The sequence below is a fragment of the Eubalaena glacialis genome, chromosome 2 (assembly GCF_028564815.1).
Source record: "Eubalaena glacialis isolate mEubGla1 chromosome 2, mEubGla1.1.hap2.+ XY, whole genome shotgun sequence".
Taxonomy (NCBI): Eukaryota; Metazoa; Chordata; class Mammalia; order Artiodactyla; family Balaenidae; genus Eubalaena; species Eubalaena glacialis.
Genome location: NC_083717.1, coordinates 126,736,208 through 126,752,352, shown reverse-complemented (window position 1 = coordinate 126,752,352; position 16,145 = coordinate 126,736,208). Strand labels below are relative to the sequence as shown.

The 16,145-nt window shown below is 39.4% G+C and overlaps 1 protein-coding gene across 6 annotated transcripts in view; it reads left to right on the top strand.

Moving 5' to 3' along the window:
• PRKD1 (protein kinase D1) overlaps nucleotides 1-16,145 on the top strand; it is a 474,378-nt gene that overhangs the window by 121,400 nt on the left and 336,833 nt on the right. For 4 of the 6 annotated variants that reach the window (XM_061180739.1, XM_061180740.1, XM_061180738.1 and 1 more), the window contains exon 1: nucleotides 7,116-7,594. The exons of the other annotated variants lie outside the window; for them this stretch is intronic. In XM_061180739.1, the coding sequence (XP_061036722.1) occupies nucleotides 7,346-7,594 (249 nt within the window). In that variant the 5' untranslated portion in view covers nucleotides 7,116-7,345. Of the gene's footprint in view, nucleotides 1-7,115; nucleotides 7,595-16,145 lie in introns of those variants that run through there. 6 annotated transcript variants of the gene reach the window in all.

Genomic DNA, 16,145 nt, shown 5'->3' with positions numbered 1-16,145 from the left:
ATCTAAAAGAGTAAGTACATAATTCTTTTCTTGAATATATTCTGAAATAAGTCTAAAAAATAATGATTTTTTTCAGTTTATGAGGACTCCAATTTTCCTAGACAGTCTGGATGACAAACTTATTGAACAAAACAAAATATATGTATAAAAAGTATGTATAATATCATATAAAGGATTTACATATTTAAAATAAACACAAAATTAATATTTAATTCAAGAAGTAAATATTCTACTTTGAGCTGTATGAGGTAGAGATTTTTACTTCGAATGTATGTGAGATCAAATGTGTAAATTCGGTGTAAAAATAGTAAAGTATGGGTAAGAAGGTTTACTGTGGTTGCAATGATATGATTTTTTAGGATGGTATATTTGAGGAAAAGAATTGATAAAGAAAATGCAGCATGACAATTAGATAAAATATGGCTTTAATTCCATATAAATGACCTCATTTTAATTATGCAGACTTTCATCCTAGTGGAATATGAATTTTACAATAAATGAATTTTAGAAATAATGCCATTTAAAATTTTTCTAAGCCAAGAAAAGCAAATTATTTTTTTCTTAAACTATTAAAACTATTTTTCCCGGTTATGTCACAAAGAAATAAATCTGCCAAATTCTCTCCCTTAAAAAGTTCATTTTCCAAATCAAGCATCAGAAACCACACACGAGAAATTTCAGCTCAAAAAATATTTTTTTCCAGGAAGGAACCCAAAAAGCAACTTTGGATTAACTGTACCTCCTTTATTCTTTCTTATTAGTTTTTCAAGATTTATCCAGTGTTTTATAAAATGTACTGAATAATAGCATGTAAAGTATCACAAAATAACCTGTACTAAAGAGAATAAATCAGGTTATGGAATATTATCAACTGATGGGATGTATTTGATATTCATAGTTGGAAAATATTTGGCTATGAAAACATGTAAGATCCAACAAGAATGGAGGAAAAGTTTGTATCCCTGGAACCAATGGGCCTCAAAATAGGATTAGAAGATTTGAATCTTTATTAAAAAATATATATATGTGCTGCTGTTAATAGTTTCTGAATTTGAATGTTGGATTGACTTAATAAAAGCTGTTGTGCACAATTAGAGTTGGCAACTCTAAGCAATAGCCTTCTGAGTATACTGAAGTCCAAGGAAAAAGTGTTTCAGTCTGTTTTCTACAGGGGACCTGAGCAAATTTTATAATACCTTGGAGCCAGCAGATTTTAGTTCTTATTAGAACAGCAGAGTCAGAGTTATTACTGTCCAGGAAGGAATGATGTTAAGGGAATCAAGTCTAACAAAAGAACATAGTATAAAATAGAAATGTAAATGTAGGTATTTTGCATGTGTGCAAAAAGTAAAACCTTCAACATTTTGGACAAAAAATTTTAAAGTTCACTTCACTCGTGACTTTAAACATTAGAGAAATGTAGGTTAAAAAATACTTTAAAAAATTTAAAGCTAAACACTGGAAGCTGGTTCTATTTTTTCTAACCCATTGATGAATATAAAAGCATATAAAAATGTCCTCCAATAGCTGAGACAATTGACATTTTAGAAAAAAATAGGTCTAGAAATCAGTACATGTACTCAGCTCCCAGATTGATTAAAGTTCTTAAAAAGCAAAATAATAGAGTAATAATGGAAAGTAAAAACTACAGATGAATATTTTTCTGATCTCAGATTAGAGAATGCCTTTCTAAGCAATATAAACAAAGGCAGAAAAAGACATTTATAAAGCAGCTTGAAAGATATAACCCCACAAAAAATTAAAAGATGAATGACAAAAAGCATTTGCCTTTATATATAACAAAGGAATGACATTCCTTATATATGACAATCTCTTATTCATTAATAAGCAGAAAGCAAATATTCCAATATAAAAATGTATGAGGAACTTAGAATGTAATATTCAAAAAAACAAGACATACCAGTGATCAATGAGCACATTAAAACGTTTAACCTTGTGTAAGTAAAAATTAAATTGAAAAATTTAATTATTGCCTGTAAGTTAATTTCTGGGCGGGGCGGAGAATGTTTAAAAACTTGGCACTCTCACATATAGCTAGTACATGTTGTTTTTAGCTTAAAATAACCTTTATTTTTATTTCATCTTGCTCATATAGTTTATGTTTATTTTCGTTCATTCTCTTTGCAGATCTGTACTCATCCAAAGCTTAAAGTGTAGTCACACTGGTGTCTGAGTTTATTGCTCACCGAGATCATTTGTAATTTTATAGTTAAATGCTTCTTCGAGGGCCTCCTGTCCTTTTGAGGGTCTCTGACTCTAGGATCATATTTGTTTTTTCTTTGAATTTTTGAAATTTTCTTTCTTAAAGAGTAAATCAGTTTTCCTTCTTGGTGAAAATTAATTTCAGTTCTTTTCTGTTTCATTTTCCATGAAATTATCGGCAAGACAAGGCAACATTTTGTCACATTCTCAGGTTTTAGCAGAACAATATTTTGGCAGATGACTGTATAGTTCATATCTCCATTAGGATATTATTTTTCTGTTGTGCCAGTTTTGTGTCATTAACTTTATTTAACCTGGTCTTACAGACTATCATTTATGAACCACTCTTAAGGAAACAAACAATATAAAATGGTTATCATATACATTAATCACCTATCATCCATCCATCCATCCATCCATCATCTCATCCATCCATTATCCTCATGCTCACAACTTTCAGTGATTAATTGTATAAAAAGGAGGCCATTCTGGGACCATACTTTCAAATTTCCAGTTTCCACATTGGTATATAATTTCTCTGCTCTTCAGTTTTTTAGGCTGTAAAATGGTCGTACTAGGTGTAGATAGGATCCTTTCAGCCATAGAATTGCATATGTTTTCTACTCATTTTTCCTTCTCCATCGTCTGTTTCATCTGGACAAAGCATATAGTGCTTCCAGACTGTCTCCCATCAAATTGGGTCATTCTCAATCCTCTTTCTGATTACTGATTGTGAACTACTAGACACTAAATATGCATCTGGTTTTGCCATTCATGCTCTTCTTCGAAGTGTCTGCTTTTAATTATCTGAGCAATTTTCTTTACCTTCAAATTTTAACTTAAATTCTTTTACATTTGTTGTATAGTACTCCATTTTCCAAAGTGTGTTCTGTGGAACGCTAGCCATGTGAAATGTTAGGGTATGCCGTGTGATAGAAACATCATCAGCAGCAACGACCACAACAGCAACAGTAGGGGTTCTGAGATCAAAAATGTCTAGAAAGCAGTGGGTTAAATGAAATAAAACTTTTGTAGGACTTCCAAGTGCCTTCAAGTGCTAGTTTATATCGAGACTTTAAATGCTAAGTTAATTTGTAAGCTATAAAGAAAAATAAAATGTATGCACTTATATCTAAAACTATTTCAACATCCAGCCCTCTTTTGAAGGCCATCCTAAAGGATTAACATTCAGCTTTGGAAATTGTAAGTACCTCCACATACTTCTGCACACTCAAATCAGTTTACAAGGAGTCTTGATTAGGGTAATGAACCTACTTTCCAAGATGGTATTCCTTGACACTGCCAGAAGTCCATTATTCCAGTAATGTTAGCCAAGAGTAAAAACACATCCAAAATTCATGAATATAATTTATATAAACAGCTATTCACTCTCTACATCCTTTTTTTTTTTCCCCAAAGTTCAAACACCCAGAAGGGATTAAAACCACTGAATTCTTTCAGATCCTTCAAGTTTTCTATGTATAGTTTCAAAGTCACCAGAGATGCACGTCAGGTTTCTTTCAGGTGTTATCTGTTGTTCATTCTCTTTTCACTCAGCAAAAATGGGGAGCAGTTGGCAAACTGTCAGATCTCAGGTGCCTACTATTGAAATTGCAATAACCAACTCCACAGGCATTTTCTGCTTGCTATGGGGGAGCTCCAGTGGTTCTGAGATTTTTTTTTCTTCTTCTTGTTTCCCTTTATTCAATCCCTTGCATTCAGTAATTTACCAGCCTCTTAAAAGTGATTCTAATTCTCCAGAATTAAAATTCTTTAGAAGTCTCTCTCCCGCCCCTGCTTTCTTCTCAGTTATTTCCAACATCCTACAAGAATCTTTCATACTATTGAGAAATCAGAGTATAAGAAGCAGTTCTTGTCCCACAGCTTACTTTCTTCCTATACAGGACATCTAAGTTCCTGTCTCATATAACTGATGACTGCCTTAAGCCCTTCCTCTGTAGCGATCTCATCTAATCTCAGTTTGAAACATCTTTGCATTAATTATTTCCAAATGTATTTCTGACCCTCCTCTCTTTCCTGAACTCTGAGCTCAAATATTCAACTATAGCTGTTATTTCTAAGTTGAATGTCTAGTGGCATCTCAAACTCAACATGGTCAAAGCAGAAATCTTATTTCTCCCCAAACTTGCTTCTTCCTTGTCTTCTCGGTCTCAGTCATCAGCACCACTATCTGGCTAATTGCTCAGAAATTTAGGAGTCTTTCACAACTCTCCTGTTCTCTCACTCCCCATAAACCTCTGATTCATCAACAAGACCTTCAGTTCTGCCTCCAAATTAGATCCTGCATCTTTACACTTTTTAGTATCTCTACTACAACCAGAGTCGTCCAAGCCATAAATGTCTCTAGACTGAACAACAGCTAATATCCTACCTGGTGTCTCTGCTTTGACTCTTTTCTCTTACACACAGAGGCAGAGAGTGATTTTTTTAAAATGCTAATTAAATTGTATCACTCCCCGCTTTAAAATCTTCCAGTGGTTGGACAGTGCACTGAGAATAGAATGAAAACCCTTTACCCCGGGCTTTCAAGACCCTTTGTGATCTGGCTTCTACCAGCTCTCCGACCTCATCTCAGGCACTTGCCCCTCTGTTCCTGTGCCTTGAAAATGCCAAGTACATTCCTATTTTAGTTCTTTGCACTAGCTGTTTCCTATGCCTAGAGTGTAATTCCCCCAGATTTTCTTAAGGCTGGCCCTTTTCTGTCATCCATGTTTTGGCTCAAATATAAAGTCAGTGAAAACTTCTCTCATCCTTAGTTCAAAGTTGTGCTTTTTCCACCATCCCCCTCCACAAGTCACTCATTACTATTGTATTATTTTTATTCACTGCAGTTACGATTATCAGAAATAATCTTATTTATTGTTTTCCTTTTTTCATTTTAATATGATCTGTTACGGTAGGAACCTTGTCTGTCCTTGCAACTGCACACCTGGTGCCAGTAGTGCCTGGCACAAAGAAGGCCTGAATAGATCATTGCTGTATCTACAGAACACGAATGTCTTCATTTCTCCTGAATCTCAAGCAAAACTATTAGCTTTTTGTACGGCCCTTGTAAACTGACCAGCAAACTTTTTTTTTCTGGTAATAGGAAATTGTGGGAAAATTGACTTATTCCAACTTTAAAAGAAAATGAAATACATTTTCTGACATTAAAAAAAACCCTCAGAGAATTCCAAAGGGCATTCATTGCATTAAGAATAATTCCACTATTCTCCTAGCTTAGCTGAATCTGGTACATTAAGGAAATTACACTCTACCATGGATGAAGCGAATCACTTTTTAAGTAAGTTAGGAGGGAAACTGCCAACACACATGTAGACCTTCTCAGACCATCAAATCCTGAGAAAAAATTTAGGTCTCTTCTAGAGCAGTGAATGACACAATGTTTTGGGGGACATTCAAGACTCCATTACTTACCCTGGGAACGAGTCTCAAAGAGAAAATCACCTTGCAATGTCATGTCCTGGGTCAGAAACAGAGGTCAAGACATAAATAAACAAATATTGTAAACAAACAAAAAATGCAACTGAGTGCAAAATAAAATATGCATATTCGTTTGCGCGCGCGTGTGTGTGTGCGCTTGTGCTGTATAAAGGGAAGGACTAGGGAAGTGGAGAAGTGGGCTACATAATTTACCTGGCCCACTGCAAAATAAAAAAAAAAAAATTATTACGCATTCCAAGATGGTGACAGGCAGCAGATCGAGGCCCTGTGCACCTACCTGCACAGTTACACACCCTGCGCAGTGTGTGAGGCACGCCCAGGTGGGAAGAGAAGATTAGAGTTCATCTCCAAACACCACCACCCCCACCTCCCCACCCCCGCCAAAACTACAACAACAAAGGCAACGACAAGAAACAGCTATCAAAACTAAAGCAGATGGTGCCCAACTTTGACGGTGGCGCTAGTGATGGCGGTGGCGGCTGAGAGCATCACTCCTAAAAAGCAGACTTTAGAGTGATGGCAAAGGAAAGAAAACGGTTTCTGAGGCTCCCGAAGTAGAAACATCAGACACAAAGAATAAGGTAAAGGGAAAGAGGCTACATCAGACCTTCCTCCTTTCTTTATGTAGACAATGCCTTCTCTTTCAAAAGATACCTTATCCTGATTTCAGTGACTTGTGTTTGGTCTGGTGCCTTGGTAGCTGCGGTGGAGCGTGTGGGATTGGGGATCAGGGTGTGTCAGAGTCAAAAAAGGTAGAGACAGGTTTAAATACATTTCCGTGGATTGGCCTCCTACCCTCTTTGGCAACAAACCCAAGGGCTCCTAAAAGGAGCCGGGATGTACGTGGGTTTCCAAGGAACCTCTATTTTCATCCTCCCTCGACACTCCGAAGGTAAGACCCCCGGAGAACCGCAGGGCTGGGCATTCTTGGGTCCAGCACAGGTCACCTCACTGGTAGAAGTGCGTAGTCCTCGGACATTTGGAAGAGGTGGCGGGGACTGTGGGGACCGTGAAGCTCGCGGTCCGGGGCGGCGGGTCGCAGGAGGTGCGCCCCGTCCCCTACGTCGGCAGTCGGGCAGCCGGGCCAGCGGAGAGCGGAGCCCGGGAGGGGAGGGTCGGACCACGCCCGCGGAGGCGGCCCCGAGCCCTGCCGCTCGGTCCTGCCCCGGCCTGGGGAGGCTTAGGCCCCGGGAACCTCGGGCGGAGGGGGCGGTGACCGGGAACCCTGCGGCCACTGCGGCCGCACGGCCGAGGCTCTTGCGGCTCCGGCGCCTGCCGGGTGGTGGCTCCGCAGTGCCCGCCCCCAGCTCCCCTTCCCCGCCCCTCGCGCCCCCTTCCCCGCCCCCGCCCGGCGCCCTGGCCTCGCTGACCCGCCGCCCCGTCCCTCCGCGCGCGCCGCGGCTGCTGCTCCTCCGCGCGGCGGCGCCTCCCCCGCGCGCCGCCCGCGCTCCCGGCGGCGCAATCCTCCCGCCTCGGCCATTTTCCCTCCACCCCCTCCCCTCCTGATCCTCATCCCCTCGCCCTCCCCCCGCGCGGGGACTTTTCCGGAAAGTTTTTATTTTCCGCCTCGACTCCTGAAGAAAGAAGCTCCCGGCTCGGCGGCAGCAAAACTTTTCAGCTGTCCGGACTCGCGGCCCTCGGCGCGCCCGGCCGAGCGATGAGCGCCCCTCCGGTCCTGCGGCCGCCCAGCCCGCTGCTGCCCGTGGCGGCGGCGGCCGCGCTGGTCCCGGGGTCGGGGCCGGGGCCCGCGCCGTTCCTGGCTCCCGTCGCGGCCCCGGCCGGGGGCATCTCGTTCCATCTGCAGATCGGTCTGAGCCGCGAGCCGGTGCTGCTGCTGCAGGACTCGTCCGGGGACTACAGCCTGGCGCACGTCCGCGAGATGGCTTGCTCCATCGTCGACCAGAAGGTAAGGCGCCGCGCGGCTCCGAGCCCGGCGCCTCCCAGCCGCGCAGGGGGGCGCTGCCAGCCCGGCCGCCCTCTCGCCGCGCCAACTTTCCGGCTCCGGGGGCTCGGCCGGGAGCCAGCCTCGCCGGCGCGCTGGAAGGGTCTGGCACCCGCCGAGGTTGGACGCCCGCATCTGAGGCACTGCGCTCCCTGTTGTCCAGTTCTCCCCTTGCCCCATCCTCTTATATTCCCGATTTCTCTACAGTCTGCATCCTCCTCACCCATTCCCACCCCTTTCAGGACATTCCCAGGTATCTTGCTCTTTTCGGGTCGCGCCTCTCCCTTCCCCTTAAGACTTCCCGGCTCTCCCCTCTCTTCCTTCTGCACCCTGGACCAGCACATTCCTGGCGCCGGAATCCTCCTTCCTGCACTAGAGTTCCTCCGGGGACACGCTCAGCACGATTTCAGCACCACTCCCTTCCCCTTCAGGCCCCTCTCCCAGCTCAGATTGATGCTGAGGAGTTCCTGGAATGATCTGGAGAGGAGGAATTTCTCACCTGTCAAATAAGCTTTGAAGAGAGAATGATTGACTCGGCCAGCTGTGAAAACAACTGACCAGACCACAACTACCCACCTCCTTGTGGTCTTTTATTCCCAACCTTATGTGAACATGGGAGCAAATTTTTCAACGATAAATCTGAAAGTTGCAGCCTTCTTGATTTTGATTCCCAGGGTACTGATGGTGGAGCTTTGAAGCGGGGACACAGATATGTAGATGGTAGGGGTACTGTCCAGGAGCACCCGAGGCTGGCTGTGCCCTTAAGTTTGAGGCTGTGGGACTCTGGACAGCGGCCACCGAAGGCAGGGTTGAAAAAGGGCCATTATCCTGGACGAGGCCACCCGAAGAGGAGACCTAGCCCGCCCACCAATGTTTATAGTGCAATTCTGAGTTTCAGGTTGTGTCTGTAGCCATCCAGAGGGACATTGCATGGAAGGGGGTGATAAGAGTATAAAGGAAAGGGGGCCATGGCGCCAGTCTTCTTAGTATAAACAGCAAGTGTTTAGGGGTGGAGATAGAGGTCTCTAAAGGTGCTGAATTTCAACCCCGGGAGGACTGACTAGTACTTGCCTTATAAAGATCACTTGAATAATCATGAAAGCTTTCTTTAAACTATTTGGAACAGAATTTGCTAAACCTGCCTGGTGCAAATTGTGGCACTGAGCACAGGAATATTAGGAAAAGCCCCAGGGAAAAAATCACTAATCTAAAAGTTGTGAAAGTTCTGGAGGCCAGACTAAGGTAACAGTGAGTGCCAGGAATTTTTGTTTATTGAACGTAGTGACATTTTGTAATACATGTTACTCTTAATTTTTTGCGACTTCCACAAAAATTAGACAAATTTTGTCTAATTCTGCTACAAGTCATATCATATGACTTATCATCATCAGTATCGTGGAGTGTCTGTTGCAGGTGAAAAGGAGCATTCTCCTAGGCACTGAAAGCCTTCCCTTAATGGCAGTTGTAGTCTACAACAATTTTCACTGAGGTGCAATCCATTTAAGTAAAGGGCAATACTGATGAAGCATATAAGCAAGGTAAATTAAAATTTCTTTAAAAAGCTAATGTAATTGTATAGAATTTTAATTGAAAGCAAGTGATAGAGTTACAGGTAATATTAAGTTAATATGGACAGACTGTTTTTGACCAGCTTTAAAACACACACACACGCACATACATATACACACACCTTGATGGAGTTTAGGATGGGGAGAAACATGTATGGTTCAAGAGGTTTACGACTGGAAATTGATTAGAGAGCGAATTCTTATCTCAGTAGCTACCAAGAGGGATGTTATATGGAGGGGGTGATATGCGCGCAGAGGAGAGAGGCAGCAAGCACCTTTGGAACACAGTGGACCTGAGGGTAGTGGCTAGGATATTTAGAGAAAGTAAAACTGTGAAAAGGCCTTGCAACTAAGATGAACTCAGATTACTGGGAGTCTCTGTAATTGTCTACATAGAGATATCAAACCAAGGACATCTGAAAGATGGATTTGCTGTGTGGAATATGTTTTAGAATGCCAAGAATTTTGTGGCAGAAGGAAAATTGGAGTTCATGAGCTAATGGAGTCCTAAGCCAAAGCTCTTGGGGAGAGACCTGGAGAAATACTGGAAGAGGAAAATCATCAGCCCTGGTGACTGAGATATAAGGGGAACCCCTTCCTTCTATATTTACTCTAGTAGTTCTGTCTCGAAGAGTTTGAAACGTTTGACTGCTTGGGATAGCCGGAATAAAGATCTCACTTACACTTTTTTTTAAGGTTATGGCAAAGGGAGAGTTAGATTTAGAGATGTGGATTTGACAGTTATTTATGTACAGGATACTGTAAATAAGTATTTACTGGATTGTGGGTCTAAATAGGAAAATTTTCATCTATTTATCTGTCTTCTGTCATCTATCTTGAGATACAATTATGGCCCCAACAAGATTAAGAGGGCTGAGTATCCATCACAGGATAGCAGAGATCACTTTGTTTTGTGACAGTAGAAATGGAGGAGGGGTCAATGTGGAGTTAAGGAAGTAGGAGGAGGTCCTTTGTCCCTCATTTCAGGTTCTCTTGAAGTACTTTTTCAAGATACTAACTCTGAGGAAGGATGACAAGAGAGAAAAAGGGAGAGAGGAAGGGAGAGAGGGAAGGAAATGGATGTTTTAGGAGAGTGCTGGGAGTTTGAAGTCATTTATAATTTACTATGTAGAATGGAGTCATGTTGAGCTAACAGCAGAATTCTCCAGATTTTCTGAGCCCTCCACATTCACTGTGTTACAGCGTGTTAGAGGGTTTTCACATGATATGTTTGAGAGTTTCCTAAATACTAACAGAGATCAGACTAGCTTAAATCTTTGGAAGTATTAGCTGACAGTTCAGTTTATATCAGCAACATCCGTGGGACATTTTCTGTGGGATGAGTGCTTGAGGTGTACAGAGCTAAATAAGAGAAGTCCTGTCCCTGAGAAACAATCTTTAAGTTATTATTGTTATTATTTAGAATTTAGAGTATAGTTTTCTTTTTAATTATATAGGTTTGAAAAGTGGCAGACATATGATTGTACTTGAAAATTTTTGATGGTAATTGACCAAAAATATTCTTATTTTAAGATAAATGTACCCTAGGTATGTACTGAATTATATAGCTAAAGAATTTTTTAAATTTTTAAAATTATTTTTTAAGTTTAGTTTTTATTTTATATTGTAGTATAGTTGATTTACAATATTGTGTTAGTTTCATGTATATAGAAAAGTGATTCAGTTATTTTAAAAAATATTTTAGTTTAGATGAAAAATCTAGTGTTGCATTTCTGTATGTAACAATTTATGAATATAGAGATAGAACTAATTCCTTCTTTTTTTAAATATTAGCTTAAGGTTTTATTTATATTATGCTTATTTCTTTACTTTGCAAGCATGTAACCTTGAAGGCTGGTTGTATGTAAAGACATGTATCGTGTTAGATAGTATACATGATTATTATTTTCTGGAGGGTAAAAAAGAAATAATAACAGTAGTTGGCTTCAGTTTGAAACAGTTACTTTCTACTATCAAAAGAACCTTGAATATATAGACTAAGAAGGAATTGTTTTCAAATAAGGAACAGTATTCCAAAGGAAGAATTACTTTAGTTTCATAGTACATCATCTATGTGTCTACACACACACACACACACACACACACACAGACACACGTTTTTAAAACAAGCAGTATTAATTTAGGGATGTGGGATGCAATTAATATGACTGTCCATTCATTTTGCCTGTTATCTTATTAGAAAGAGGACTCATATTTCCCTTTTGAATTTACTTAAATGGAGTAATAACATCTATAAGACTCCTGGCATAGTTTCGCTTTGCGTAGTCATTTATCTGACCAAAGAAACTAAAGAGTGAGATTTTATAGAAGATAGCTCACTAAAGGAATAACAAAGGTTAGTGCCTTGGTTTGAGAGCAGCTGTGCTCTGCTTATAGTTGTTTTGCTTTCTTAATTGTAAATTGTTTTTTTAACACTTGTAGTGTCACTTTAATTTTTATTGTTAATTTTAGCTATTCTACTTCTACACAGATTGAGGAAACTGGAAGTAATTAGCTGCTTGATGAGGCCAGCATATGTGGACCAACAAAATCCTTTTAAGCTAATAGGTGTTTGGGTCTTAGGTATATTTTTTAATTTATATTTTATATTTGTCATCATTATATGTTTATTGATTTCTGATTTAATGATGAAGTATAGAATGTGTCAGTTCATTAAGCGATTCTTAAAGTAATATAATGCTTTAATACTGTATATCTAAAATTTTGTTTTCAAGTTTAGTTAATAATAGGATTATATTTTGATATACAAGTAATGCCTATGTAATATATATCTAATATATACGTACATCTGTAGTATATTATCTAAATATCTGTGTTTTGAAACATAATTTTGAAAGCCTAATTATTCATAGCCTCCAGATGCTGAAGTATTGTTTTTTATTTTGCATTGTAGGCTGCAAAAAGTGGGGCCTTGTTATATATCTCATAATCCAAAAGAGAAACTCTGCTTTATGATTTTTCTATCAATACACAGAACTAAAAACCTTTTCTTATCGGTGTATACTGTTTAACAGTTTTCCCAAGGAAATACCATTTGAGTAAGCCTTCCAGACTTAGGGCTGGGAAGAATTGGACAAATATGTGAATTACTTTAGACCTTTAGATCCAGGATTAAGATAAATTTGAAGGAATTTTCTGCAGCAACTATAGTGTGTGTGTATGTGAGAGTGGAGGTTGAGAGTAGGGAGTGGAGCTGGAAAACTATTAATGAAGTTTGAAAATTTGTCCGATACTTCATGACTGCATTGCTCTGTGTCACCGGACTCCTGTCATAATTATTAAGGGAGATTTAAAACTTTATTTTGCCAATTATTATTACGCTTTTTTTTGACAAGATGATTGTATGTAGGTCTTCACTATTTTTGCATAAATGACTTTTTTTTTAACATCTTTATTGGATTATAATTGCTTTACAATGTTGTGTTGGTTTCTGCTGTATAACAAAGTCAATCAGCTATATGTAGACATATATCCCTTTATCCCCTCCCTCTTGCACCTCCCTCCCACCCTCCCCATAAATGACTTTTAATGACCTTACTAGACAATACAAACAAATTTATAATCCTATGAATGTATGGTTGTCACTTATCTAAGATTACTTTGAAGATTAAAGATAATATGTGTAAAGGATTAAATATACTGCCTGGTAGATAGGTGAATAATAAATAGGATTATTGATATGTGAGCCTTTATGAATTAGCATACTGTTTTGTTAACAAAGAAATGTATATTCTATTATCTCATTCTTATCTCAATATAAAATTAAAATTGTATTAAAAAGCAATATAGCTGTAAGGTCAAGGTAACACTTTTTCTTCTGCCCTCTATAATAGAGCAAATCTTAGGAGTAGTTGCATTTTGATACTGCCTCTGAAATTCAACCTCTCAGAATTCCTCAAGGAGTAATTTGATTATTGCTAAATGAAAAACACATATGTTGATGAAGTAAAACATCTTTTTATTGCATTTTATTATTTTTGACAAGAAGTTGATTTAATTGCTTTTCAGTTTCAAGTGGCATTCCAATGATATTTCATTTGATAAAAAAAGGGAAATAAAATAGGTAATGGTGCAACATTTGGCAACATAATGATTCTCAAACATGGTCCTCAGGACTGAAATCAAAAGTTCCTTTGCAGATCAACCCTTGATGTGAGGAGGAAGGCACTTGGAAATGACTTATGGAGATCACATTTTGCTGCGGTGCTAGCATATAGAGCTTATTTGTTAAACTGTTGCATCTGATGAATATCTAATATAACATGGTTGGTTGTGCACACGCAGAAGTGTTATATTGGGATGAGAGGCGATTTTACTGGGAAACAATTGAGACAACAGTTTGGCTAAGCCAATCACAAGTCTTTTTCCAGATCTTTTCACTAACTACCACTTAACACTCATGGGAGTCCATGCTCCATTAAAAAACCTTTAAGACAACAACAATCAGTAATTATTCATCCATCTTTTAAAGAAGAAAAGTGGAATGGATAATTACATGAAACCTGTGTGTGTGTGTCTGTGTGTGTGTGTGTGTGTGGTGTGTGTGTTTGTATTAGATTGGAATCATTGAATAAGCGCTCAAGCTATAGTGAGAAACTAGTATAATCAAGATAACAAAGGCTGGACTCAGATTGGATTAGAAGTGAATAAAATGCAGTTCCATTGGAGTTGATCATAACATGAGAATTCTTTGTTTTATTTTTAGATTTGTGTTGTTTCTGTGTGTTGAGGATAGCTAATGCTTTTGACCTCTGACCTCTGATAGTCACCTTGGTTCATCTGAAAGCTCTAAACCCAAATGTGAAAATAGAGGTTGAAAATATAGGGTGTTTTTAAAGATAGTGCTCATCTTTTAATTTCCCCAGTATTATTCTAGAGAGGTTTTGAAAATGAGATTTCAGTTTCTTAAATCTTTCCTTGGTGTTGGAATATGTAAGAACAACAAGAAAAAAAATGCATCAATTTTTCTGTTTCTTCTGATAACGTTTAGATACAGAGAAAATGGTTATTTTGCTCACAGATATTAAAAATTCTTTTCACATTTTCTACAAGAATATGTGAAATTTCTCCCAGGAATTCCTCTGGTACTGTCAAACAAATATTTTTGTACCATTAAAAATCGATAATGACAGCACCACTTGACGTTGCTTGGCAGCAGAGAAATTATGCTGTTTCTTATTCTGTCTTTCTACTCTCACAGAAAATAGATAATTAAATAAATAAAGCCTTTAATTACATGGCCACTATGGCCATTATGGAATATCATACAATTTATATAGTTATAAAAATAAGAGTTGGGGTAAAAATCTCACATATTGAGACACAATTATGCCGGTCCAAATTTATAATTTCCTATATAGAAGTTTCTTCCAAAGTTGCAAAAAGGTTTTATTTGGCTAAAGCTAGACACTTGATACAGCAGCTAAGCAGTGTTGGCAAATATGAAGATTGGGTTTTTAAATATGTAATCATGCACAAATTTTGTCCAACTTATTTTACTGAAAAGAAAAAAAGTTATGTACCCTTCACTGCTTCACTGCTTCACTGGATTTTATTCTGACTAGGCCGCTGATTGATGAGGAATTTGTTGAATTTAGTCACAATTTCAAAAATTTCTGAATGCCTCTCTCCCTGTCAGCAGCCACTTTTTTTTTCACATATATGTTATGAAATGAATGAAAAGTATGAATGTGATAATGAAAATATGAGCCACAAGCAGCTGTGGCTTTCACCATTGTTAAAAGCAGAAAAGAGTTGAGGGGAATAGTGGGGACAGGAGGGGTGGCAGTGAAGCTTTGGTGATGGCTTTGAATCCATGGTGGCTGAGTAGACTTGAGTAGGCTACCGTGGGCGAGGCCGGTGGGATTTTGAGACTAGTGGCACCTTTGGGCAGTGAAGGAGAATGACAGCAAAGCTGTGACCTCTTATGGATTGAATTAGCATGAATGGTCCCACCAAGTAAAGCCTGCATAGCAATCGGGAGAGGTATGGAAGTGGCTTTTTACAAACAGAGTTGGTCCTCTTGGGAGGTTTTCAGAGTGCCACAGAAGAGAGGTTCAGAGAGCAACCCCACAAGGATTTGACTGAGAGTTTCAGGCGGAGCTTGTCCTGGGAGCCTTGGACCCTGCTCTGCAAGGTTCTCGGGCCTCATGGTAACAGTGACCTGCAAAGGGGAGCCTACAGAGCAACACCTTCCTGTCAGTGACTCCGTGTGCCTGTCTGTGTCTTGGCTTCTTTGTGTTTGTCGCGTCTGATTTTCCCAGTAGCCCTTTGTGATAGTCATTTTCTCTCCATTTTAAGGATGAGGGAGCTAAATAAGGGTCAGAGAGGTTAAATCGTTCACCCCAGATCACATAGCTGCTAAGTAAAAAGCAAAACCATCCAATTCTTTCTGCCCTGTGTTGGGTGAAATTTACTTAAAAACACTTCAGCTTTGACAGTGTGATATTATTTCTGTTAGTTTAAATTATTCCTTAATCTGGAAGACTTCCCTTATGCCAGATTCACATCCCAGTTAGCGGTCAGCTGGAATTCTAACCACTTTGGAGGCCACCACTGCACGGCTTCTTTCATCTGTGGCAAGATACCTACCCCAGGTATTGATAATTAGCATAAGGGACATTAAATATGGACTCTCACTGGGGATATTAGGGCCATTAGAGATAGGTGATTGCCTAAAGTATTTTAGAGACATGCATCACCCTTGAGGAGTCATATGAACTGTAATGTATCTACTTGTTAATATGTTGGGTCTTTTTTAAATAAATATCTGTGTGGCAGGATCTGGTTTGGTATTTGCTTTCAGCCAGTCGTCACCCATCTTTAAAGTTCCAGACACCACTGTTATTTATCCAGAGAAGTTAATTACCTTATGTGATTAAATTTCCTGGGTTGGTTCACAACACTTCCTTCCAAGGAAATATGGA